This window comes from Sus scrofa, chromosome 15, assembly GCF_054392235.1.
Source record: "Sus scrofa isolate SSC_HxYL_T2T_F1_AM1 chromosome 15, Sscrofa_HxYL_maternal_Yorkshire_Landrace_v2.0, whole genome shotgun sequence".
Classification (NCBI taxonomy): domain Eukaryota; kingdom Metazoa; phylum Chordata; class Mammalia; order Artiodactyla; family Suidae; genus Sus; species Sus scrofa.
Window position 1 is genome coordinate 17,135,829 of NC_139397.1, and position 27,717 is coordinate 17,163,545.

Consider the following 27,717-nt stretch of genomic DNA (forward strand, 5'->3'; position numbering starts at 1 on the left):
CAAGATTACCACAATAGTTGAGTATTTTTACATTTAGCTCTGAGCTTCCTAGCTGCCAAATCCCAAAGGGAAGTACAAAGAATTATACAGGTCTCCACATTTGGTTTGGTTTGGTTTTGTTTGTCTTTTTAGGGCTGCACCCATGGCATATGGAGGTTCCCAGGTTAGGGATCGAATCGCAACTGTAGCTGCTGGCCTACACCACAGTCACAGTAACAGGAAAGTGGGATCTGAGCCGCTTCTGTGCCTACACCACAGCTCACGGCAATGCCGTTCCTTAACTCACCGAGCAAGGCCAGGGATTGAACCTGCATCCTCATGGATGCTAGTCAGATTCGTTTCCACTGAGCAAAGACAGGAACTCCATCCACGGTTTGATTTATCATTTCGTCCCAGTAGATAAACTACCGCCCTGGCACCACATCCTAGACATGTATGTACATTCCTCAGTAACACCAATGCCTGCCCTGTAGTGTAGGACAGCAGGGGATTGCTCATGGCCCTCATCTTTGTTCTAACTATTCTTGCAGCTGATTAAGAACTGTGGTCCCCAGAAAAGAAAATCATGGACTTGGAGAAGAGCCTTGTGGCTGCCTGATGGGAGGGGGAGGGAGTGGGAGGGATCGGGAGCTTGGGCTTATCAGACACAACTTAGAGTAGATTTACAAGGAGATCCTGCTGAATAGCATTGAGAACTATGTCTAGATAGTCATATTGCAACAGAACAAAAGGTGGGGGAAAAAATGTATACATGTAAGAATAACTTGATCCCCATGCTGTATAGCGGGGGAAAAAAAAAAAAAAAGAACTGTGGTCCCTGTACCTTGCTAAGGGACAAAAACCACACACATGGTGCCTTTTTTTTTTTTTTTTCCACAAAGTACTTCCATCCTTATTTTCCTCCCATAGCAAAGAGTCCCCAAACGAATGACATGTTTTCAATAGGACACTAAAGATGCAATATCCAGCTTTTAGGCAATATTTTGATGGTGTCACTGTTTCACGAAAATACTCAGGAGACCGTCTCACAGATGAAGTGGATCATGAAGACTGCTGAATGCAACATACTTTGAGAATGTATGTTTCTTGAAAATATATCACTTTAAGAGCCCTCTGAGAAGAGAAAGTAGAAAAAATCAGGACAATGGTTATGGATTGCTGCTCTAAAAGCTGATGGAAGCCACAAAGAGGCAGAGCTAAAACTACCAGCCCTGAGGTGGCCCCTGACAAGCTGAGCCTTCCCCATGACAAGAGGTCGCTTCCAAACTGCATCTGTCAGAGTCCATGTCCCTGAAGGCTCAGACATAGGGGGCAGTGCTGTTAATTTATGGCGACATCTATCCTCCCTGCAGAAACAACTGAAATTTATTCCCCTCTGTGTCTCACCTAGAGTTTCTCTCAGATGCTATGGATCCAAGTCACTCCAAGAGAGAGCAAAGATTGTGTGGAACTTGGGAAACTATAAAAGAGCATTCCCCTTCCATATCCTCCCCACTCCCAAATGCCTTCCATTCCCTATGTCTGATGCTTACCTTCAAGGCCAAAATCAAGTCTCTCCTGACCAGCCGTGTGACCTTTCTCTCATCTGCAACCTTTTAAAGCACAGACCCACTACACAACTCACCGACAGCCATCCTGCATGGCACGTGTCCTCAAAAGCTGTAGGCTGTGAAATACAGGGCATCTCCCCTAGCACCTACACAGGCTTTCCTGCATGAGTCCAAGGTGATACATTCATCTAAATTCCCAGTTTGTCCACTGCCCCCTTGCTAAGTTATAGATAAGGTCAGTAGCATAAATGTTAGCAAAGCAGTGGTGCTAAAAGGCCAACATTTCTTGACTGGGAGCACAGTTTTCCATGATTAATTTAACAAATTAATTTTTTTTGTGTGTTAATCACTGTGGAGACTGGAAAGGAAGAAATACAGCTGTTCTGCAGTTCCCATCATGGCTCAGTGGTAACAAACCAAAGCAGAATCCGTGAGGATGTGGGTTTGATCCCTGGCCTTGCTCAGAGGGTTAACGATCTGGTGTTGCTGCAAACTGTGGTGTTGTTTGCAGACACAGCTCAGATCTGGCATTGTTGTGGCTGTGGCGTAGGCTGGCAGCTACAGCTCTGATTCTACCCCTAGCCTGGGAACCTTCATATGCCCGTGTGCAGTCCTACAAAGATGAAAAAGAAAGATAGGAAGGAAGGGAGGGAAGGAGAGAGGGAAGGAGGAAGGAAGGAAGGAAGCTATCTTTAGTCACAGATGACATGACTGTCTATGTGGAAAATCCCAAAGAATCTACAAATAAACCTCCTAGAACAAAAACTGACTTTAGCAAGATAACAGAATACAATGTTAATACACAAAAATGAATTGTATTTCTATATACTAGCAAAAATAGCAACCCCCAAAATGAACTCTTTTTTTCTTTTTCTTTTTCTTTTCTTTCTCATGGCCATGGGCTTTGCCATAGCCACAGCAACACTGTACCCAAGCCACATCTGTGGGCTTTGCCACAGCCACAGCAACACTGTACCCAAGCCACATCTGTGACCTACACCAAAGCTTGAGGCAATGCCAGATCTGTAACCCACTGAGCAAGGCCAGGGATCGAACCTGCATCCTCAAAGAGACAATGTTAGGTCCTTAAACCACTGAGCCACAATGGGAACTCCCAAAATGAAATATTTAAGTATAAACCTAACAAAACATGTGGAAGACCCATATTCTTAAAACTACTGAATCCTGGTAGAAAAAAATCAAAACATAAATAAATGGGGAGATAAGCTATACTGTGTTCATGGACTGGAAGACTCAATATTGTAAAGATGTCATAGATTCAATCTAATCCCATTCAAAATCCCAGCAGGACTTTCTGTAGATATTGACAAGCCAACAACAATTTACAAGAAAAGGCAAAGTAACTAGGAAAGCCATAACAATTTTGAAAAAGAATAAAATTGGAGGATTTACACTACCTGCTTTCAGAACTTATTATAAAGTCACAATATAAAGAGAGTGTAGTGTTGACACAAAGCAGGCATATAGATCAATGGAAGAAAACTGAGAGCCCAGAAATAAACCCTTATAATTATGGCCATTTCATTTTCTTTAAAAATATCAAGACAATTCACTAGGGAAAGGACAGTCTTTTCAACAAATGGTGCTGGAACAGCTGGAATCCCACATGCCCCCCCATCAAAAAAATTTTTTTGACTCGTAGTTTATACCTTATATAAAAATTAACCCCAAATGGATCACAGATCTACATGTAAAAAAATAAAACTATAAAACTTTTAGAAGAAAGTTCAGAAAACTTTTAGTTGGATAAGAATTCTTATATTCAACCACAGACATCTGGCCCATAAATAGATTGATAAATTGTTTTAGCAAAGTTAAAAAACGTTTGCCCTGAGAAAAACATTGCTATACAAATAAAAAGACAAAATACAGAAGTTCCTGCTGTGGCTTAGTGGGTTAAGAACCCAACTACTATTCATGAGGATACAGGTTCAATCCTTGGCCTCACCCAATGGGTTAAGGACCTGGGATTGCCACAGGCTGAGGCATAGGCCGGCAGCTGCAGCTCCAACACAGACTGAGAGAATGTATTTGGAAATAATATTTCTACTATAGGACATACTCTCAAAACTCAACATTAAGAAAGAAATGACCCAATAAAGATAAGTAATCATGGAGTTCCCTGGTGGCACAGTGGGTTCAGGATCCAGCGTTGTCACTGCTGGACCTCAGGTTCCATCCCTGGCCCAGGAACATCTACATGGCACAGGTGTGGCCAAATAAGTAAAAAATGGGTAAGTAAAATTACCTCTGCATAACTTCACTACACTGTAAATTTTTATTTGAAATTATCTATATTTCTCAGCCAATTATGAGTCCAAACTCAACTTCTCACCAATTTTTATCTCTATCATATTATTTGACCTTGGAATTAGGCTTTTGATCTGTTAACCTCTGGTGTACTTTATACTGACCTAAAAAAATAATTATATTAGTTTTCTTTGACCTGAGAAGTTAGAGATACAACTTTCGTAAAGAGAGTATTTCTTCCTATCAAATAAAATTGGCTCTTTATACACATAGTCAAGAAAGTTATAACTTTCTGAGACATCAAAACTATATGTTGTCACCTCTTAAATAATGAATGCTGAGCATGAATTACCATATTTTTAATCACCATACTTCCTTCTTCCTCTGCTACCAAATCTAAACAACTCTGGAACACAATGATGAAAGAAATGACCCTGATTTTTCTCTTTCCTCATATTTCTTCACTTATTTCTCATCACCTAGTACCTTGTTTTGTAAGGCGTTGTAAATCACGTTTGCGAACAATGTGAAGTATAACAAACAAAGAGATTCTGCGTGAAAAAAATCCTTTAAGATGAAGTTATTCGATATGTAATCCTCTCCTTCTGAGTGAATGTCCTTTTTTGCCCAATACCATACCTGCTCCGGCTGTATTCCTCGCTGGAAATCAGAGAGAGACTAAACCTTGAAGATTTCTAGCACTGTGCCCAGCTTGTTGCCAACTACTGCACTCTTCTCTTAACCTGTTTTATTTTTCATTGTGGTCCTTCTCATCGCCTGACACAGAAGACAAAATATAACTGTCTCCTTCCAGTAGAGTGGAAGCTCCATGAGAACAGAGTCTTTGAGGTTCTTGCATATTCTTTTTGTTTTTTTAAGGCCACACCCATGGCACATGGGGTTTCCCAGGCCAGGGGTCCAACTGGAGCTGCAGCTGCTGGTCTACACCACAGCCACAGCAATCCTGGATCCAAGCCACATCTGTGACCTACACCATAGCCCATGGTAGCGCCAGATCCTTAACCCACTGAGCAAGGCCAGGGATCCGACCCACGTCCTCATGGATGCTAGTTGGGTTTGTTAACTGCTGAGCCACAACCCTCTTGTGTATTCTTTTTATCCCCAGAGCAGTGTCTGCCACACAGCAGGTAATTATTTGTGAATGAATGGCTGCCCAAGGCCTCTTTTTACCTCACTCCTGCTTCCAGAGATCCTGAGCAGCCCTGGGCAGGACTGCTGATGGAAACAACTAAATACGCTGCTCTCCACTCTCTCCTTTCTTCCAGAATTAGTGACTAAATCTTTCTGCCACTTTCTGTGCTAAGTAAATACTGAGAATGGAAGTTGATGAGAAGTAGCATCCTGGTTGCCCAACTGAACTCCAAACGTCCACCTATGTCACCATATCAGACTGAAACAAAAAGCAGCACTCACTTCATACTTTATATGAAAACAGGCTAAATGCTTTAAAAGAGTTGACAGTGGAGGTCTGTTTCCTACTAAACACAGCTGTAAAATATTCACCTGTTGGACTATCATAAGAAAAACTATTCTCTAGTCCAGGATCTACCACTATCTGCATCTTCACCAAGCCCCAGCCTGTTAGTTTGAAGGCAGGAACAATATGGAAACAAAGACACCATTTAGAGTAAATGTTCTCAAGAGGGGGCAGCTGAGAGCTGAAGGGGTATGGGGCTTGGGAGGCACAGCATAACCAGCTGTAAGGTTTTTTCAAACTGCACATGGCCCTGCCTTAACTCCTCCACCCTAATTCACCCTATAGAACTGCCCCCATAGAGTGAGGCCCTGTTGCTGTGACTGTGGGAGGATGACAAATTCAGAAAAACTCTTCCAGGTCTTGAATGTAAGTTCTTTGAGAAATGGGACCAAGATTTGGGCTGTTCATTGCCACCCAAAACAGCATCTAACGTAGGGTACTCCTGTCTCCACCTGCATCTCCAATCTCAGCTCCTCTCCCCCCTCAGCCACACCCTACACTTCTTCTATGTACTGAATTCTCCTGGTGGCCCATAAGACCATGTCTTTCATCATCTGTCACGACCTGTGGGAGACATGACTGCCTACCTAATAGCCCAACTGGCGATCTTGCTTTCTGCCTGGCTAGCACAATTCTGATTCTCAGAGATGGGCACCAAGGTGCTCATGGAAGGTGAACCCTCCCCCAGCTCTGAAACACTGCTTGACCACAACAGCCACAGCCACCCTTTCCTCCTTTACCAGTGACTGGCTGAGCATGGACATAGGTCAATGGCACAGGGAACTCCTGAGAAATTCTGTCTTTTGTTATTTAGAAAATCATTGAGAAGCCAGTTGTCTCCCTCCCTTTTGGCTTTGGAAGTTATCAAGTGAAGGCATGATGGAGCTCCAGTCACCCTGTGGCAGGGCAGGGGAAACCAAGAGAATTGTCAAGAAGCCAACCTAGAACTGTGACCACTTTGAACCACCTACCTCTAGACTTCTTAAACAAGACAGTAAAGTAACCTAAATAATGTTACAGCAGATAGTACCCTAACCTACCCCACTGCTTGGCCTGGGAAGTCCCTCCACGTTTTTCTCTTAGAGCAGCCCTACTAATCTCCAATTCAGAGCTTAACTACAGTTTCCTTAGGAAACCTTTGCATGTCCCAGACCGTTTAATAGTCCCAGACACTTATCTGCACATCTGCCTCTCCAACTAGACTGTGAGCTTCTCAAAAGCAAACATTTTCACCCTTGGCAGAGGCCTTGGCATGTTGGGCATTTTTTAAATGTTGAATGAATGGTTGAATGAATGAATGAACAGCAAAACAATGAATCAACATGCAGGATGCCTTCTGTGCCTTGTATAAAGACTTGATAATTGACAGATGGAATTCAGAACCCAAGCTGGCTACACTCTACCAAAGATTCCTTTAGGTGGTCATTAGCAAAGGTAGAGATAGACCTATTTAACAGGTCCTATTTTTATATGCCCAGAAATCAGACTTCTCATTGGCAACTATCCTTCCTCAATTCCTGACACGTGGGGTGATACTAACACAGTGGCACCTGAACAAAATACCCTCTCCTATGATGGAAACTCACTCCCTGTTTACTGAAATAGCTTCGCCCCACTTTGGTCTAGTATACAGGTATGATTTGCTAAAAGGATAGAGGAGATGGAAGAAGAGAGCGACAACCTTCCTATACTCCCTTTGTAAAGAAACAGATAAGTCTAAAGGTGCCATTGCTTCTTATCACTTCTTACTTAAAACCAGTCAACAGAGAGGGAAAAAGAGCCTCAGGATGGATGGATGGATGATAGACAGATAGACAGACAGACAGACAGATAGGTATGACAGAATAACCCCTGCAACCTTATGTGAGCCCCAGGATCAAGCTGTGTCTGAAGCTAAAACCCTCAGCCTTTTCATTTATATGACCCAATCAATTTCTATACTACATAAGGCAATTTTCAAATGATCAAAATCCAACCCAAAGGATAGAATTCTGGCAAATACAGTCAGTAAAGATGAAAGCAGGCCCATAACACCCCTTCTATATTCAGGGCCTATGCATTGTCACATCTCAAACCTGCCTGTAGGATGGTGTCAGGAAGAGAGCCTAGAGGAGGGAGGCCTAGCCATAAACAAATCAAGGTGGGAAAAAATGCCACCACCCCAAACGCACATACCAGCACCCCTGTTGCCTCCTACAAGAGTAAACTGAATCTCGTGGGTCTCCCTTCTGTTCAGAAATGAGTGGGGACCTCTGGGAGCCACAAAGTGTTACCATAACACATGGGGGGTGGGGGGAGGAAGAGAACTTTCAAGCAACATGCCCTGAGCTTTATGAACATCATATATCTTAAGGCTGTTGTAATGATTATAACACCCTTTTTATCTTTCAGGAAACAGACTGAGCGAAGTTAACCAAGTTGCTCAAGGTCACGCCGTAACTAGAATTTAAATTCTAGACTCTTTCCACTTGATCACTCCTGTGACCAGGACCTAGGAGAGGAGAGCACCCATCCAAGCCCCACAGCGCCCCAGGACACACAAACTGGGGCGGATGGAGCCTTACAACCTCAGGCCGTGGAGTCAGAGCAGTCTTGCGTACTCAGTTTTCTGGAAGCCCCGTTAACTAACCAGGGGTGCATCGGATACTCAACGCCAGGGAGCGGGAGCAGCCGAAAGCGCGCTGCCCCTGGGAAGCTCCGCAGACGGAGAGGTGGGAGCTAGATCCCGGTTCCACTCTCCATCGCCACCCCACGCAGGCCTGAACCCCCGGTCCAGCCCCGCGCTCTCCTCAGCAGTCGGCCCCCCAGCCTCTCCCCCGCCCCACCGGAGCCGCAGAAATTGTGCCTCGGTGCCGCCAGGACAGCTTAGAGACCCACTGAGCCCTGGTCCTGCCTCTGCCCCCGCCCCCAGCTTCTGCCTGGTGAAGATGTTCGCAGCTGTTCGCCACCAGGCAACGACTGGACCCCGACCGCAGCGCCTCACCGCGGACCCGGCACGCTCGCGCCCCCGGCACTCCCGCCCAGTGCTCTCCGCATTGCCCGACGTAGACGCCTGGCCCCGCAGGGCCGGGACGCTGAGCCCACGGTCCCCCAACGACCGCCGCCCCGATCCTGCTGCGCTCACTCTGCTTACCTGCGCCACCGCGCCCGCCGAACCTGTCCGCGCGACCCCTGGGCTCTGGGCTCCGGGTTCCCGGCTCCAGGTCCCTGCTGCGAGATCGCCGGCTGGGGGCCGGCGTTGGTGCGTCCGCGCTGGGCGGAGCGGGGCGCGGCTCCTCCCCGCCCCAAGCCACCTGGGGCGCCTGGGAGGGGGCGGGACCGGGATGGGACAGGTGAGCCCCGCCCCCGCCGGGAGCGCCTGGGGCTCCTGCTTCTCTGGGAACTTTGGGGTTCCTATGCCCAGTGGAAGGGAGGCCCGTGAGGCCGCGTAAGAGATGAAACCTGGGACGGTTAATGCTTGGAAAGCGGCGGGGAGCCAGGGCCCGGCCTGTTTCTACACAGCCTGGCCCGCTGGGGAAATGGTTGGCAGAGCGTGAGAACTGTGCCAGGCTGAGCACTGAGAGCAGAGGCCAGTCCCTTTCTCTGTGGGCTGTAGAAACCGAGAACCGAGACCCTCAGGCTGACAATGATGGGGCCAAGGGCAAGTTCGTTCAGAACTGGAAGAGCTCAGAAAGGCCTTTTCTGATCATTCCCTAGCCCCCATTCCTACTTCAATCACCCCTCGAATGAGTGTCCCCTTTTTAAATAATGGCTTTAAACTAAAATAACATTTCATATAGTGATGTGCCCCCCTTCCAAGACTGTAAGCTCCACGCAGGGCAGGAACCTCTCCTGTCCACTTGAATCACCAGAGGTGAACGAACCCAGGACAGTTAATACCTGATGAATAAATGAGGTGTGACTGGATCTTTTGAGTCCAGCCTCCTATTGCTGCCCCCAGGCCAGAGTCTGCTCCAGTATCACCCCCGCTTTGTCAAGCTGCCTGGCTTCCAAACCACCCATCCTCTTCATCCTGCTTCCCTCTTCTCCGAATCCCAGTCAAGCAGCTGGCTTGCGGCAGGTCCACACGCCCAGGGCAGCTTTGTAAGCTGCCAAGCAAATCATTAACTTCTGAAGCTGTCACAGGCAGGGGAACTCAGACATATCCTGCTGTCCTGCCTGCCTTGCATGGTGCAAATCAGCCCAGAGTTTGGGCAACTGGAGTGCTGCTGGGACCCAAGATCCCACAGCTGGCAACAGAGCTGAGTCAGGAGCCCTAGAGTGCCTCTGGGACATTTGCCTGGGAAGCCTTGAACTTTTGCAGAAATGGGGCTTGGATTTGGTCTGAGTTCTCTAACCTGAGGCCCTTCCAGTCTTCTCTGTGGTTGAGTGTGACCTGAGCCATTTGCATTTACTGAGGCCCTGACAGTTTCAAAAACAAAGACATGTCAGAATAGGATGGAGACTGTGGTATATTTTTTGTGTGTTCTATTGAACAAATGAATGATCTTCATACACACACACACACACACACACACACACACACACACACAAGATGATGCATGATGCTGTTACAGGTTAATTTCAAGACTCATTACAGAAATGCATTCCAAGTGCACAACAGGAAATACAATATAACTTTAAAGTTGCATGGAAAACATTCTTTCTTATACCTCATTCAATACACTTCAGTGACTGCACATCAAACCTCAGAAGCCATAATTGGAGGCTGTCTGTGAAGGTGAAGTCAGGGCCAAGTGGCCCACCCTCCTTCCCCTCAACAATAGGCTCAACACTCTCAAGGCCTGGACCCCATCCCCCTTCATCAGGGAGTCCTGCACAGATGGAGGTTTATGATGTAGTGTTGCCTGGCTGGCCAGCCTGGAATAAGTCACAGAGGATGCCCCACGCAGATGTGCCCTGGTCCCACTGTACTCCCTCTGTGGTAGGTGGGGAGGCTGATGTCCCAGGCTGGGGCTGTGAAGGGCCTGCCCTTGGGACAAACACTTGTAGCAGCAGGTGAAGTTGAGCTCAGGAGCCCCTCCGGGTCTCACCCACATGAAGTGCACCCAGCCCTTCCTGTGTGTTAGTTTCAGTCAGTGGAGCATGTGATCCCAGTGATTTAGGATCCTCCTTCTGTGTGTGTGATCTTGGCTGGGCCAGCCTGGTACGTGCTGCCACCCAGACTGGCCTTGGAATCATCAGGCAAGTACAAGTTCTGCCCTGGTGTTTTCATTCTCTGTCTCTCTGTCTCTTTTGTGCACTCTCTCTCTCTTCTGGGCTTGCAGAATAGCCCTAAGCATCTTCCTCAGTTACACATTTCTCCCATTTGGGAAACGTGTTTGCATGAAATCAGACAAGATCTCTGAAGTCCTTTGCTTGAAAGGGGTATCTGAAATATAAAGGGCCGATACCATTGTGAGGCTAAATGAGATAATGCATGTGAAATGTGTGAGCACAGCGCCAGCACAAAACATCTGCTCAATAAATGATGCTCTTATCATCTTTAATGGGGCTCAGCCTGGCAGTGCAAAGAGAGCCAGCTGATGTCTGCTAGCCATTAAAGTGCTGAATATAGGAACAGAATTATTGAGGAATTCTGAAGAATTTAGACTAAATTAATTAATTAATGCAAATAACTGTGCAGGTTACAATTCTCTGCTGGTCCCTAGGAAAATGATATTTGAACTTGAAAATCTTCAGATTGTTTTTCATCTCTAGTTCTCTGATAGTATAATGGAAGAGAAGTTATCCAAAAAGGAAATAATCCCAGCAGTTTTTGACCCTTGGGATATACTTACCTTGCTTACTTTTCCAGCCTTTACGTAGGACTTAATGTGTACTTTAATACCACAAATCATTTTCTGTGCATATTTTTCTTGTCTTGTCTTGTCTTTTCTTTTAAGAGCATGTGGAAGTTCCCAGGCTAGGAGTTGAATCGGAGCTGTAGCTGCTGGCCTACACTACAGCCACAGTAACTGAGGATCTGAGACATGTCTGTGATCCACATCACAGCTCACGGCAACACCAGATCCTTAACCCGCTGATCGAGGCCAGGGATGAAACCCAAATCCTCATGGGTCCTAGTCGGGTTTGTTAATAGCTGAGCCACGAAGGAACTCCATTTTTTTTTCTGTGCATATTTTTCAATGAAATAATGCATATAAAGTACCTAGGGAATTCCCTGCTGGCCCAGTGGGTGACAGATTCAGCACTGTAACTGCTGTATCCCAGGTTCAATCCCTGGCCCTGGAATTTCCACATGCCACTGGTACCAAAAAAAAAAAAAAAAAAAACAAACAAACAAAAAACAAAAAACAAAAAACAAAAAAACTGGATTAATTCCTGGCACATAAAAACTGCTCAATTAATTAAACTAATATAGGAGGGGTATAGGGAAGTGAACAGAAGTAGTTGGGTAAGAAAGAGCCAAGAATTCAGGTAGGCAAATCTGATAACCACTTCATTAGGTAACACAGTATTTTAAGTTCATTGATTTTGGAATCAGATCATTTAGGTTAAAATCCAGGCACCACTTACAAAATATATTAATTTTTCTATGCCCCAGTTTCCTCATTTATAAAGTCAAGATAATACTAGTACATTGTATGGAAAAGCTTGGAAACATAAAAAGAACATGCAGCCTTCCGTGAGCAGCTACTTTATGCTAGCCACAATTCTAGCTGCTTAGATTCTCTTTTGAGAGTTGACTTAAAAAAAATTCTTTTTCCCCTTTTTTGGCTGCCTGGAGGCATATGGAGTTCCTGGGCCAGGGATCAGTTCCAAGCCACAGTTGTGACCTACAACACAGTTGTGGCAACACCAGATCCTTAACACACTCTGCTTGGCTAGGGATCAAAGCTGAGTCTCAGTGCAGCAGAAACGCCACAAATCCCACTGTACCACAGTGGGAACTCCTAGAACAGGAATTCTTAAGTTTCACAGACCCTGAAGTTGGAGTCAGTATTCTGGGAATACGTACATTTTTTCCTAAAGAGAGCATCCACAGCTGTCCTTAGACGTACAAAAATCTTTGGATCTCAAGACAAGTTAGAAATCAGTGCCTTCCAGGCTTAGGCAATTGCTTCTCGGCCTCTTGGCTAAGATCAAGTGCAGACATAGGCAAGGGTTTTAGAGCTGGAAGACTTGTGAGAGAACGTACAGGCCAAACATTTTTAAGAAGGAGGATTACCTAGATGTCTGCTCAAGATACAGATCACTCCTCCCAAGAATTCTGATTCAGGAGAGTGCAGTGGTTTGGGAATAAGCGCCTTAGGTGCTTCTCACCAATAGGGGAGCCTAGGAAACTGACTAAATTCAACCTTCTCATTTCTCAGGTGAGGAAACAGACCCAGGGATTGACTCCCTTTTTTTTTTTTTTTTTTTTTTTTTTTCATTTTTGGCAGCCCAGCAGCATATGGATTTCCCAGGCCAAGGATCAGATCAGTTGGGATCTATGTCACAGCTGTAGCCACGCTGGATCCTTTAATCTACTATGTGGGGCCAGGGATCAGAACCTGCGTCCTGGCACTGCAGAGATGCTACAGATCCTGTGGCCACAGAAGGAACTCCCTGGGACTGATTCACTTTGAATCACCTTCTAGCCCACATCTGCCAAGAAGCCTCCCTTCCCTCTACGTGAAACAAGAGGAAAATAAAATGTGCAGCTACCTCTGAGTTAGCCCTTTAAGTCTCAGAGAAGCCTACACCTTTCTTGCCAGGATTTTGGACACCTCCCTCCAGCACTCTCGCCCCTCAGCCCATCCCACCCCTGTCCACAAGCCCCACCTTATCTAGCTCTACTATTTGAACAGCTGGGGCTATTCAGCTAACACTTTCAAGTGACATCCTGCAAACATGTAGATGTTTTGTTCCACTTCCTAAAGCCACAGGCTAATTAGACCCTGAAACAGAGAACTCTGCTCTGATGCCATCTCGTCGTGTGAGGCCCAGAGTGGGAAACACTTCTTTCCAGGCAGATCTTGGCAAGTACTGAGTCTGAAGCAAGAATGGGGCAGATAACAACTGTATCAAGAGTGGTGATGTTTCAGGGACACCCAAGAGTGGTGATGTTTCAGCCCAAGACTTATTAGACAAAACCAAGCATCTTCTCTTTTTGACTCTGAGATTTTCTCTGTCCTTACCAAGGGCAGCCAAGGATGCATGTGTTTCCTTGGGCTTTTGATGTTCACCAATCGCAGAGTCCTGATGTAGCAAAAAGTTGAAATAATCTTCCCAAAGTGAGTTGAGCACACCTCTCACGTACAAGGCAAGCAGGAAAAAATTCCAAGGTGGCATGCTGCAGCAGTTCCATTTCCCTGAGAAGACTAAGAAAAGATGCAGCTGGCCCCCTTGGGCCTGTGCTTGACCCTGAAGCTGGGCAGCAAATCAGCATTTCCGTATTTATCCCTCAGTATTATCTTTTACCCTCTTGAGGACTGTGAATCAGTGTGAATTTGCTTGGCTGTCTAAAACACATCAGCTTGGGATGGGCTTGCCCTCTTTTGCTTGGTTTCAGAGCAAGCAGTGAAGCATGGACTACAAAAGTATGGGTCTGCTTATAAAGTTGTTGGCTATAAAAATGCTCAAATGCCTTTGTTGTTGTATTCTGAAACCCAGGAAAGAAGCTCTGGATTATTCCAAATTTACTTCTTATTTTTGAAGGCAACACAAACATCCTTATCATCTTTTTAATTGGCTAGGTCAATGAGGAACTAAAATTCCATTGTGGAGAAAATCCTACATATAAAATCAGAGTTCTAGTACCACAAACACACCAAGAAAAATCTACCTCAGGACCTTTGCACTCACTGTTCCTTTCCTTGGAACGATCTCCAGATCTTTGCAAGGCTGGCTCCTTCAACCATTCACAGATGCTTTCCCGGACCATCCAAGCCACGTGGTATCAGACACCCTGTTCTGTGTTCTTCATAGCACGTAAATGTGCAGAATCATTTTAGAAAGTGTTGTGCACTGGTTTATAACTTGCCTCTTGGAAAATGAAGATTTTTTAGCTTCGTGGTGGCTCAGTGGGTTAAGGATCCAGTGTTGTCACTGCTATAGCTCTGGTCACTGCTGTGGTATGCGTTTGACCCCTGGCCTGGGAACTTCTGCAAGACATGGGTGTGGCCAAAAAGAAAGAAAGGAAAAGTGAAGGAAATGTAGATTTTGTCTTATTTACCACCTTTCCCCAGCTCTGAAAACAATGCTGAGTACAAAGTAGGTGTTCACTTTGCTGTACAGCAGAAATTGGCAAAACATTGAAAATTTTAAAAAATATATGCATCACAAAAAAGTAGGTGGTCAGATCTTTGCGGAAAAGTTGACGACTGGCTTACATTGTTGCAGCAGTTTTGAATGCATCAAATGAGGAAGTCAGCGGCTTGGGGCTTGGGTCGGGAAATAAGCTCTGCCTAGGAGTGAGACAGGATTTCAGTTCAGTCTCTTTACATTGCTCGTCCTCGAGAGGAAAGTGGACTCCGGAGCCAGCTCTACCGCTTCCTAGCTCTGCGATGATAATGATGGACAATGCACTTCACCTCATCACATCTGTCTGTGGGGAGAATACCAATACCACCCCCATCCATTCCTCCTAAAGAGATTCCAGGATGCACATGCAGAACAGGCTATTCCTGTGAGCTGGGCATGGTGCCAAGTGCTTCACATCACAGAAAGGTTAGATAACTAGTGCAGGGCCCTCGGGCAACCCAGGGAAGAGTGGGAGCCACTGGAATGCCAGTCCAGAAGCTGCCCAAGTCCACTCTTGATCACCAGGGTCTGACGCATAGAATACACGTGACAAATGACCGTGGCAAAACATTTCCACAGCACTGACATCAAGCAAAGCTTGACCTCATGTTGGAGAGGCATAAGAGTGGTTGCGAAACTAGCCTGAAGCCCTATTCACTGCAGTTCTTGGGAGAGAGAGCGTTTTCTCTCCCCATCAAAGGGCCTAAGCACAACCTTTCCCCAAAGGAAAGAGGGTGGAGCAGCGGGCAAAGGGAGGACCTGTAGTGAGACTTCCTCTCACGGAGGAGAATTAGGTAATTCCCGGGGCCTCTCACAGCCTCCTCTCCTACCCTAAGTATCAGAGATGCTAGGTGAAGGCATAGCTGGAGACCAAGGCAAAAATACTTTTTCCTGGCAAGTTTTTGAGAATAACAATTAAATACAAGGCAACAACCTCCAAATGGAGTAACTCACGCTAAGCCCCAGGTCACCAAACTAAGACTTGCTTTATTACCATTTCAGTTCTCTCAGAAATGCAGTCTTAAACCAGGCAATCAGGAGCTGCCTGATCAGCCACTTGCTAGGTCATCCCTTCCTTCTGACTATAAAACTCTTCCTTTCTGTGCATGTCCTTGGAGCTTCTTTCTGGCTGCTAGATTGGGATGCTGCCTGGTTCATGAATCATTGAATAAAGCCAAAATCTTTAAGATTTACTTCATTGAATTTTATTCTCAACATAACAACCACTTATATTTAAGCGGCACTTTTATAAGATGCTTGCACACACAATATCTCATCTGATGCTCACAGCAAACTGAAGAGTGGAGAAGGGCAGTGGGATACAAATTTCCACAATTCGGATATGGAGGGGAGGCAGGGCTAAACAACTTGACCAGGAGCCCACTGATGGTCCACGGGAAGCAGAGTCAGATGCAGATCCCAAGTCCATCATTCCTTCCATTTGGAATGTCTCAGTAGCATCACTGCCTGACAGCCAGTGCTCTGGGGGTATTTTGCTATTGTGGGCATGTCCCAGAAGGGGGCACTGCAGGACAGCAAGGATGCCTCAGCTGCTGGTTGGGGTCTGGCTTGCAGGCGACCATGTTGCCACTGGCTGAAGGAAGGAACATCTCGTGACCCAGACACTTTTGCCACAAGCTTGTCCTTCCCAGCCCTGCAGTGGCACATCAGAAGCATCCTCAGACAGGAGAGGCACAGGTAAAGCGAGTCTGCGGTCAAGTGCGGGGCTCAGGGAACCCCGCTAGTGCTGTTCCTGTCCCTTTATGTTGTTGGACATGCACATGCATGTGTGGTATGATTGGCATGTTTATTTTTTTCTAAAACCCAAACCACTAAAATGAGATCCTATTAATCATTGTGACAGGGCTGGAGGTGAGGTACAGGGCAGCTATTATCAGCAGTGATTTCTGAGAGCCTTCTCTGAGGCCTCACACAGACCTGAGGACGAAGGAACCCACCCAGACCTTCCGATAGGGCTGGTTCAGCTGGATCAAAGAACCATGCTTTATTTTTAGCTTGAGAAGCCGAGGAATACAAGTTACATATTTTAAAACGCAACTAGACATAGTGCCCTAAAGAGAGAGAAAAAAAAAGTCAACATGGATAAGTGAAATCTTACTGAACACAGTTTGAAAACCAGTGGCTGAAATAATTGCTGCACTTCTAAGTATCTGCTGTGTATGAAGCAGATTCTGAGCACTGTACTCCTGCAGGCAGCCTCCCTCCAGAAGCCCTGCAGAGGTTATCAGGCAGGCTGTGAAGTGCTGTGAGGTGGCTTGGTTAGCATTTGGCTGATTCTTTCCTAGGTGCATTTGATTGCTAAAAGTAATTCAAATAAGGTCTCAGCTTCTTATGAAAGGAAAACACATGAAGTTGCAAAGTAATGAAACTATGTATAAATTCCTTACAAAAGGATTTTTGAGGATGGTTGCCGGTTATCACTACACACACACACAAACACACACACAGCACTGTCCTGAGAGGCAGTGCTACAAGCTGTGGCAAGCACAAACCAGTCTGCCTGGGTTTGAGTCCTGGCTTTTCCCTCCAGCTGTGAGACCTCAGGCCAAGGTGCTTAACCTCTCTGTGCCTGCTTCTTCTCCGCTAAAGTGGAGATAATGGTGCCTACCTCGTGGGGTTAGTAGAAGGATTAGACGGATTAATATGTGCAAGGTCCTTAAAAGAGTGTCTGGCACACAGCCAGGATAGTCTCGCCTTAATCCACTGCCTGCTGCAGCTTTCCATGTGCTGTACACATCATCGGAAGCAAGATTATCAGTTTTTCTCATTTCAGGTAAACAATCTGAGCTGAGGGTTTTTTGTTTTTGTTTTTGTTTTTTTTTTAAGCTATCCTATGAGAACAATTTGCAGTCTGGCTACAGGGAGGGGCGAGGGTTTGAAGGGTCCTGGAAAGAGGGGATCCAAATAGAACCTCCTTCCACACAACGGGAGCCAAGCAGGTGGAGGATTCCAACCTGGCCGCCACAGCGTATTGCAAGTGGGAAGATCCACAAGGGTTGGGGTTACCTGCAAGGCTTTTATGATTTTGAATACAACTAATCACACAGAAATGGGTGCTTTCTCAGCAGATTGGCTGAAGAACCACCCAACACCAAAGGGAAAGTAAAAATCCCATGGCTCCGACTGCCTTTTGTCAAGTGAGCCCACATTTTCCTCTGATGAGATACCTCCCACTCCTGTTCTACTTATTATGTACATAAGACAAATCACAAGATGTAACCTGTCACAAATGCTGGAATTAAACCTGCCAATACACACATCACTGGTAATTGCTTTGGCAGTTTATAGCTTCAGTTCCCCATTCTCCCACAGATGCTCAGCTTGCAGTGCTTCCAAGGCATAGCCTGAGCACGGCTCAGAGCTCAGAACAGGAAACCTCGAGAAAAGCTCGTAGAAACCCAGGGAAGAGTGGGTGTTAGTGCAGACGTGCCGCATCGCAGAGCTGCTGGTCCTGGAACCTATGGGGTCACTTCCCAGTGATGCTGAAATGTTCTTTGCAATTCTGTGCTTTGTGATCAGGACTGCTTTCCCATTTTAAATAAACAGGCTTCTGCCTAAATATTCATCCACTGTGTTCCAAGTTTTACTACATAAATCACCTCTAACCATCTGATATCTGGTAACTGTCTCCTCCAAAATCAAGAAGATGGAGAAATAACAAATTCAAGGAGATGGATAAGATAACACAAAAACACATCATCTGCAGTGCCCTCAATTCCATTTATAAAACCTTTATTTCCTTTATTTGGTATCCATCCTTCCACTTTTTTTTTTTTTTTTTTGGTTTGTTTTTTAGGGCCGCACCTGCAGCATATGGAAGTTCCCAGGCTAGGGGTCAAATCTACACCACAGCTCATGGCAATGCCAGATCCCTGACCCACTGAGCAAGGCCAGGGACCAAACCCACATCCTTATGGATACTAATTGGGTTTGTTTCTGCTGTGCCACAAAGGGAATTCCCACATCCTTCCATTTTTAATTGATGAAAGCAGTTTAATGTCTGGCTCTCATCCAACTTTAATCAAACCAAGAGTGAGAATGAGGGTGTTTTACAAATATAAGGCCATGCACGGTCACAGGATTTCAGTGGAAGAAGTCTCTTTGTTAAGAGAGCAGCTAAAAATAATCCTATCTTGCTGTCTGTTATTCTCCGAAGGCTTCACACCCTGGCATCCTCTCACAAGATCTTAGCCCTGTACATTAATAGTAATAATCAGTAGGTTAAACAGGAATACACCCCAAACCTTCAAAAAAAAAAGGCCAATAATCTTTCCACACATGCAGAGCTCTGAGAATGCTAATGAGCTGGAACATATTATTAGAGTAAGTGCCTTTCTCGGGCAAGAAGAAATTCAGAAATTCACCTCATACACTGATCTATGAAGCTTTAACTCAATCCTGCTTTTTAAAAAGTTAAGACACTTACTGGCATCAGTGGCAGTCTTTTTAGTGCTGAAGGAACAAATGTCAGGTTTTCCTGATTCTTCAATGAAAAAAGTTAAAAGCAGATATTAAAGCAAAGCAAAAGACAAACAGGTCAAGGTGGACTTTGCTCAGGCTTCGAATTCAAGCAGCTGCTTCCTCAAATGAACTTCATGGCCAGAAAATGGCCCATCTTCATGCCAGCACTGAGGCCTTTAGTGAGAGAGCCTTTAGGATGACTCAAATAAGAAAAAACAGATCAGGGAGCTCCCAATGTGGCTCAGCGGGTTGAACCCAACTAGTATCCATGAGGATTTGGGTTTGATCCCTGGCCCCACCCAGTGGGTTAAGGATCCAGCATTGCCATGAGCTGTGGTATAGGTCCCAGATGCAGCTCAGATCCGCTGTGGCTGTGGCTGTGGCACAGGCCGGCAGCCGCAGCTCCCATTCGACCCCTGGCCTGGGAACTTCCAGATGCCATGGGCATGGCCCAAAAAAGAAAAAAAAAGAAAGGAAAAACAAACAAAAAACCCCAGACCAGCCAAAGTTTAATTCAACTTTATTTTCCACTTTTAGTATTTTTCAAATTATACAACATGCAGTCTGCCAGAGTATCCATACATCTTCATTTTGGAACCTAGAAGACAACCAGATTTTTCCATGGGCCAGGGGAGGGTTACTTCCAGATCTTTTGTTACATGTACTATATTACAGCATGATTACTTTATATAAACTGCCATTCTCCCCCCTCACACCACCAGAACAAATTTGTCCACAATTTTTTTTTTTTAATGAAAGGTACTGTACAGATACACAAAGCCCAGAGAACACACATCTGCAGTACACATGACATCCTTTACAACTAGACATGTATAAATTCTACAGAATGCCCTATTCCCCTTATATCTGCACACAGTAAAAAGTATTTTAAACTCATAGGCAATTTGTAAATGTGTAAGCAGACTTCATGGAGTGGTGCCTCCTTCGGCTATTACCTGGCCCTTATCCAGTAAAAAAGTCGACAGTTAGTGTTCAGTGAAGCCATTTTAGAGTGTGATGGTTCCTTGAGCTTGGTCAAGATATTCAGGGTGAGAGAACTTCTAAGTGACATCCTCCCCCTGCCCGCCCCCTCCTGCCCCTGCCAATGAAAAACTTCCTAAGAAGTCACAGAGCAAGAATCTAAATGTCTTCTGCTAATGTCTCCTAAAAAAAACACAAAAAAACAAAAAAACAAAAAAAAACACTCCAAAGAGGGGACTGTTAAGAATTTTTATTTGCTTTCAGTTATTTCTCTAGAAAAGAAGTGATATTCCCCCCATGAGTCTTGGTGATGGCTGAGGCTGGCTGTGAACAGAAACATCACTTCCTCATGTGAAGTCAGGGCTTCAAAAACTCTCTAGATGCTACATTCTAGACAGACATTTTTATTTCTTCATTGATCCCAGTATTTCTACAAATTCTAATTTCCTTAATCATACGATACTATTTCCTTTAAAAGTCTTAATCCACACTTCTGTTCTGTTCTCCCTACTACTTGCCATTCAACAAGGCAAACTGGACAGCATTGGGAGAGAAGACGCATTTGTACAGAATTCTCTAGTAATTGACCAAAACACATTTGGCATTAATATTTTTTTAGTCTCCACCATAAATGTTGATATCTCAAAGAGCATTCCTCTAATTTAACAATCCACCATCCTGCAGGGAGAGATTGTGTGTAGAAACCATCCGGTTATTCTTTTACAGCATCAAAGAATAAATTTTGAAGAAGTAGCATAAAATATAAAATTATTCATAGAGGAGAAACACACACACACACACACACACAAGCAAAAGAGCAGCATATAACCAAAATATAATCATAGGCTTAGTCATTCAGAAATGTGGTCTTCACATCTGGAGTACAAATGTAAAGGTACAAGAGTTCAAAAAAGTGAAAATTGCATGAATGTGGCTCTTGACAAAAGCAACCTGTAGATATAGTCCTGATATTACCTTATTATATAAAGTAATGTTTAGGGATCCATGTGAATATACCATATAATTCATTCCAAGGATCTGCCTACCTTTTAGTCACAGTGTAGGAAAATTAGTTTAGAGGTCCTATAAAGATTAAAGCCAGGTGAACTGACTGGCTGATCAGCACCTAGCACAATTATCTTTAAGAGACGTCAAAGCCAACTTTCTCTGTGAGTAAAAGTAAAGTGAATTTTAGAGATCAAGAAATATGGAACTACATGTGAGTGTTTCTTTTGGAAACATAAAAGGCCCAAACAGCCTTTCAGAATTAGAAAAGAGGTGCCCAGGGAAAAATCACTTTGGAAAATAGTCTAAAATAATCTATTAAAACAAGAAGGCCCAAAGAAAGAATTACTGACCTTTGTTCTATTTCCAAATATATAGCTGAACAGTTGCAGGACAGACAGCAGTGGTGTGACAATTTATTCATTGGCAATCTTCTCAAAGACTAATGTTTTAACTTCCAAAGTCAGGGGCAAACATATTAACAGCAAGGTTGTAATTTATGGCATATGCTGATAAAGTTTGCAAAACCTGTCCTGCAAGGATCCTTCTATCAGGTGGCAAACAGCATTTGAGCAGTTATATTGGGCAAGTACTAGCAACAACAGAAAAAAATCAAACAGAAGAATTTTGAAAATGTAAATGGTTGCAAAATTATCACTTTTATGAAATAAATACTTCAGTAGAATTCGCCCTCTTCTCTCTACCCCCCAAACAAAACAAAACACACATAAACAAAGTGCAACATTTAACAAATAAATTAAGTTGAAGCGCTCTTCTTGGTTAGGGAAATCTTATACAAGAAGAGTTTGGAAGTCAATTCAGTCTTTAGTGCTACACACACACACACACACACACACACACACACGCACGCACAAACTACCACCCACCGGTGATGAGAATGTGAAACGTCTCTCTCAGCATAATTTCATTCCAGTGATGACAGCAGCAGATGCAGCCAGTGCTCATCCAGGGCAGGCACAACCATAGGATAGGTGCTTACACCGAGATTGGTTTGGCTGTCATTGACTTAGCCTTCAAATTGATCAAAACAAACAGCAGCACACAAGACTAACTTAATGAATCTTCATTGGCATCCCTGAAAAGCTGACTACTTGGAAATTGTTCATTTTAAATATGCACAACTGAAAATAAGAGTGGCTTCAGCTTTAGATTCGTGTAGTTGAATAAAACAATAGCTGGCTAAGAAAATCCATCCACATTGATTTCCTCTAATTCTGCCTAAGATGAAACCTATCTCTTTGATGCCAAAGAGAGAACTCAGTCAGCAAGGTTGGGTTAATATAACAACTTATTCATGGCAACTTGTTCATAGGCACAAAAACATGTCAATGACTTCCCCCCGAGGCTCCCTTTTTCAACTGCTGGAATGGTCCTGGATTTCATTAGCAATACCCCCTCCAGCCTTAGGATGGTTCCCTAGAGAAAGAGGCCATCCCCCCATGCAAGCTCCTGTAGGATCAGGGAGGAGGAAGCAAGGAGGGGGTCAGCCCCATTTTCTGTTTGTCCAACTTCACAGCATTTTCAACACTTCTGAAGGAATGATGCTCAAACTGGGCTGGCTGAGACTAGTCACTGCAGGTTCAATAGCAAGCAGCTCAGAAGTGAATGTTATGACTTCTTGCATTTACATAAATGTGTCTGAGTGAACAATTTCTACATCACTACTGTCAGATTGTTTTTCTGTCTCTAAGAAATTTGCTTTGCCTTTGAACAGGTGTCATACTAAAACATGTATTTTACAGATCCAAAGATGAGACCAGGGTATTCAAAACGTGTCTTTGGGGTGGTTTGTTTTGGAAAAGTGTTCAGAATGAAAATTGTGAACTCTATAGCAGCACTTTTTTTGTTCCCTAAAAATATAAAGTAATGTGTTTATTTTACAGGAAACCAGACAGTTGCAATGGGCAGGAGGGGGGGCCCTCCCCCACCTCCACGGCACTTGGTTGCTTCCCCCAGGGAATGGTGTTTGCCGGGATGGTGACTGCTGAGAAAGGAGGCTCCGAGGCCACCCAGTGACCACCCAATGCCAGCAGCAATAGGTCCCAGGAGTAAGTGGATCTTCTGTAATTGTCCCCTTCAGATATCTCAGGAAGAGAAAAGTCCAAGCACACATCTATACACAGAGAAACTCTACACAGCTCAAATATCTGAAACTGGTGTACTGCAGATGGCTGGGGTAAGCAAGTGTAAAAGAAAATGGAAATTGTGTAGGAGAGAAAAAAAAAGAAAGGAATTTTGGTGATCAATGTAGTCCTTGACATGCTACGTGGAGAGTCATATCTGTTGAAAGAGAACCAAAGAGAGAACATAGGAGTTAGAGAACACAATGGAAATTCACTCCTCGGGGGGAAAAAAATTCATTTTAGATATTTAAACCAGAGCTGTCCCAAATGAAATACCGTGTGAGCCATGCATTTAATTTTAAAGCTTCAAGTGAAAAGGGACAGGTAAGATTAATTTTAATAATATATTTTATTTAACCCCATACAGTCAATATAGCCTCACTTCAACATGTAAACCCATATTAGGTTCTGAGATAATTCACTTTATAAGATTACTACTGAGATAGGGCACAGTCTTCTCCCCACAGTGTTTGCCATCTGGGTGTATATTTTGCACTTTCCACACATCTTGGAGTGGACTTGGGCACCTTTCAAGTGCTCAGTAGTCACATGTGGCCACTACCAAGTGGACAGCACAGCCTCCTACTTACTGCTTTTGCTCTAATATTTAGCCCTGACAAGAGTCTTTTCTAAAAGTTACTGTCTATTGAAACTACAGATACTTGGAGAAAACATAATGCATTTTCTCATTCCTCAGGGAACTCAAACCACCATTTCTTACTTGCCAGCACTTTAAGGTATCCAGGCAGGTCAGACACATCCCCTGACCCAGGCTCTCTCACGAAAGAGGCTCCCAGTCCTGAAAGGTATGCTTCCCCTCCACCAGATGATGAAGTTACTTGGAAGACCACCACACTGATTTCATTCCATGCCCCACCAGAATGTTCATCTGATCACAGTCAAGTCTCCAGGATGAAAACTCACTAGTCCTGACTCAGAGGCCAGCCCCAGAGTGGCCTCAGTCAGCCTTTGGACCAACTCCAATCAACTCAACTTTCACGGTCCCTGAAAGTTGTCACAGGGACTGGGCATATATCCAGACACAACTACAATTCAAATAGAAAATGTGGTATGTATACACAATTGAATACTACTTAGCCATAAAAAAGAACAAAATAATGCCATTTGCAGCAACATGGATGGAACTAGAGACTCTCATACTGAGTGAAGTAAGTCAGAAAGATGAAAGACAAATACCAAATGATATCACTTATATCTGGAATCTAATATACGGCACAAATGAACCTTTCCACAGAAAAGAAAATCATGGACTTGGAGAATAGACTTGTGGTTGCTGGGAGGAGGGGGAAGTAGTGGGGTGGATTGGGAGCTTGGGGTTAATGGATGCAAACTATTGCCTTTGGAATGGATTAGCAATGAGATCCTGCTGCACACTATGCCTAGTCACTTATGATGGAGCATGATAATGTGAGAAAAAAATGTATACATGTATGTGTAACTTGGTCACCATGCTGTACAGCAGAAAAAAGATTGCATTGGGGAAATAACAATGAAAAAAAATTACAAAAAAAGATACACGTACCCCTATGTTTGTAGCAGCACTATTCACAATAATCAAGATGTAGAAACACCTAAATATCCATTTACAGATGAATAGATTAAGAAGATATGGTACACACATATATAATGGAATACCTACCACTCAGCCATTAAAAAAGAGTGAAAAAATGCCATTTGCAGCAATGGATGCAGCTAGAGATTTTCTACTAAGTGAAGTAAGTCAGAAAGAGAAAAAAAATACCGTATCACTTATAAGTGGAATCTAAAATATGGCACAAATGAACCTATTTACAAAACAGAAACAGACTCACAGACAAAGAGAACAGACTTGTGGTTACCAAGGAGAAGGGCGGGGAGGGAGTGGGATGGGCTGGGGGTTTGGGGTTAGTAGATACAAACTATTACATTTAGAGTGGATAAGGAATGAGGTCCTACTATATAGTGCAGGGAACTATATCCTGTCTCTTGGGATAGAACACGATGGAGCATAATATGAGAAAAAGAATGTATATATATGTATGACTAGGTCACTTTCCTGTACAGCAGAAACTGGCACAACTTTTTTTACTTTAATAAAAAAAAGAAAGGAAACACATGGGAACTGCCAAGCACAGGAAGTATAAAAAACACTAAGTAAAACCCAACTGCTCTTCTGATTTTAAAAGAACTCCATATAGATACATAATGGAATACTATTCAGCCATAAAAAAGAATTAAAATTTTTTCTATTTGCAACATGAATGGACCTAGAAGATATCATGCTTAGTGAAGTAAATCAGACAAAGACAACTAATGTACATTATCACTTATATGTGGAACCTGAAAAAATAAAACAAACTAGTAATATAACAACAACAACAAAACAGACTGATAGTGGTTACCAGTGGGGAGAAGGAGCAAGACGGGGTAAAGGATTGAGGAGTACAAGCTACTATGCATAAAATAATAAGCCGCAAGAATATATTGTGTAACAAAGGGAATATAGCCAATATTTCATAACTATAAATGGAGTATAATCTATAAGAATTTAAATTCACTGTGTTGTACACCTGAAACTGACATAAAATTGCAAATCAACTATAATGTAATCAAAAAAAGAACTCCAACCTGATACATCATGCTTTCTCTTTTTGCCTCGAAGGCTTACATCCAAATTTAGTGCTCAACTGTGGTAAATATCTCACCTGCTACAATGCTCTCTCCCTCTCTAACTTTTATTGTCTTCACTCTCCTGATTTATGTGTTATAATATTGTATGCAAATTCACATTTTTGTATACATAAGCAGGCTATAAATTATAAACAAACAAAAATTCAATGTGGAAAGGGATTTTTAAAATAGATAAGAGCCAAGTGGGTGGGGATAAAAAGAATAAAGAACAGAAATTGAGTATAAAAAAAAGAGAGCACATTCCTTTTTAGAATACCACCTCTTTCACGACACAAAAAATAAACATTCAGTGAGCTCATTTGATAACGACCATTTCTTGCTCCAACAGTGCAATTGCTCACAATTACAAAGCTGCTCAATTAAAAGCGGTTTAAGCAGCCTTATATGGTACTATTCCCGTCATTTTCAGAAGTCACACAGAGGGATTTGTCTTTGGGAAGAGCATCCTCAGCCTCTCTGGTGAGATTCTGTGCTTATCATTAGGACCAGAAATGAAAAACCTGGTTGTCATTTCAACCCATTTTGAGCTGAAAACCAAGAGGCTCAGGGATGCTTTCTGAATATGACCTGTGAAACCCTCGTTTCACTTTTCTTATGGGTTCATTTTCCTAAGCACACTATCTCAGAATCATTTGTGGGTTGCCCTGGTCATGAGATGGTCGTCCTGTGTGCCTGGAGGCAGGGAGATACCAAGAACATACCTGAAACTGTAGGATTATGGCTTAACATGATGACTGCAGCCAACGCATGATGACACAGCCAAGCACTCGACACACAAACTCAACGGGGTGGTCTTGACAACTCCAGCAGACCATGAAGTGACATGGTTTCCACAGAAGGCCTTTCATTCCAAGCCCCTTACTCCTCCCAGCGTGCAAGATTCGACATGTTCTGGCTAACAGTTTGGGAGAAACAGGGGGCCACAAAGGAGGCCTGACCTGCTTAGTTTAACCCCCCTGGAGGAGGGTTCGAGAGAACAGATTGTGAGGGCTCTGAAAGGAAAACACAGGAGCTCCACCAAAAAAACCCGTCCTTTATTACCTAGCAGTGCTCTTTCATCCTGAGTTAGAGATCTTTATGGGCCTGTCTGCCAAAGCAACCTTTTCAGTAGGCCCAAGAAAAATGGATTCAACTAGATACTCCCATCTATCCCCCCAACCGTCTAGATGTTCACCTCTGAGATATCAGGGAGAGAATGGATGTAACATACAGAGGTAAATGCTTAGTCCCAAGAAAAACCATCTCGGACTGCTCTGATAACATGGACTGGCCATCCAGAGAGGTTGGTGAGTCTTAAGAACATTTGTTTTTTTCTTTTTAGGGCCACACCCACAGCATATGGAAGTTCTCAGGCTAGGGGTCGAATGGGAGCTACCAGCCAGCCTACACCACAGCCACAGCAACACGGGATCGGAGCCATGTCTGCGACCTACACCACAGCTCACGGCTATGCTGGATCCTTAAACCACTGAGCATGGCCAGGGATGGAACCCGCAACCTCAGGGTTACTAGTTGGATTTGCTGAGCCACAACAGGAACTCTGAGAACATTTAAAAGCCAGTTCTGCTGACCCTCCTTTGGTGGTTCAGGGAAGTCAACTCACTTGCCTAAAAGCATGGTACTGGACCACATGACCTGCTAGTGGTCTGCCCCTGGGCTTCTGCCCGACTGGGGGTGGTAATTCAGAGGGGCAACAAGTGACCAGTTAGGAGGAAATAAAGTCGCCTTTCTTTAGAAGGGGTGGGGAAGGCTGAAGAAAGGAGCTAATTATACATGGGTTTTGCAAGGAGTTAGAGATTGTTTCCCGCCCACTTTGGCTTACGCAGTTGCGTGCAGTGGATTTACGCTTAATCCAAACAGCACACAG

General features: G+C 44.1%; 3 protein-coding genes across 5 annotated transcripts in view; all 3 read right to left on the reverse strand.

The window, feature by feature from the left end:
* The window catches only part of LYPD6B (LY6/PLAUR domain containing 6B), a 224,042-nt gene extending 215,462 nt beyond the window's left edge, over positions 1-8,580 (reverse strand). For all 3 annotated transcript variants that reach the window (XM_021074898.2, XM_084998668.1, XM_084998667.1), the window contains exon 1: positions 8,453-8,580. The gene's annotated coding sequence lies outside the window, so the exon portion shown is untranslated. The remainder of the gene's footprint in view (positions 1-8,452) is intronic.
* Positions 2,111-14,188, reverse strand: LOC146395736 (uncharacterized). The gene is made up of 3 exons (XM_085001318.1): positions 14,110-14,188; positions 4,850-8,775; positions 2,111-2,583 (listed from the first exon to the last, which is right to left on the reverse strand). Exons 1-2 carry the CDS (start codon positions 14,186-14,188, stop codon positions 7,967-7,969), a joined length of 888 nt encoding a protein of 295 aa, XP_084857444.1. The 3' UTR covers positions 2,111-2,583; positions 4,850-7,966.
* A 5,344-nt stretch (positions 14,189-19,532) lies between these two features.
* Positions 19,533-27,717, reverse strand: part of KIF5C (kinesin family member 5C) — a 169,334-nt gene continuing 161,149 nt past the window's right edge. The window contains exon 26 of the mRNA XM_003359416.5: positions 19,533-23,316. The gene's annotated coding sequence lies outside the window, so the exon portion shown is untranslated. The remainder of the gene's footprint in view (positions 23,317-27,717) is intronic.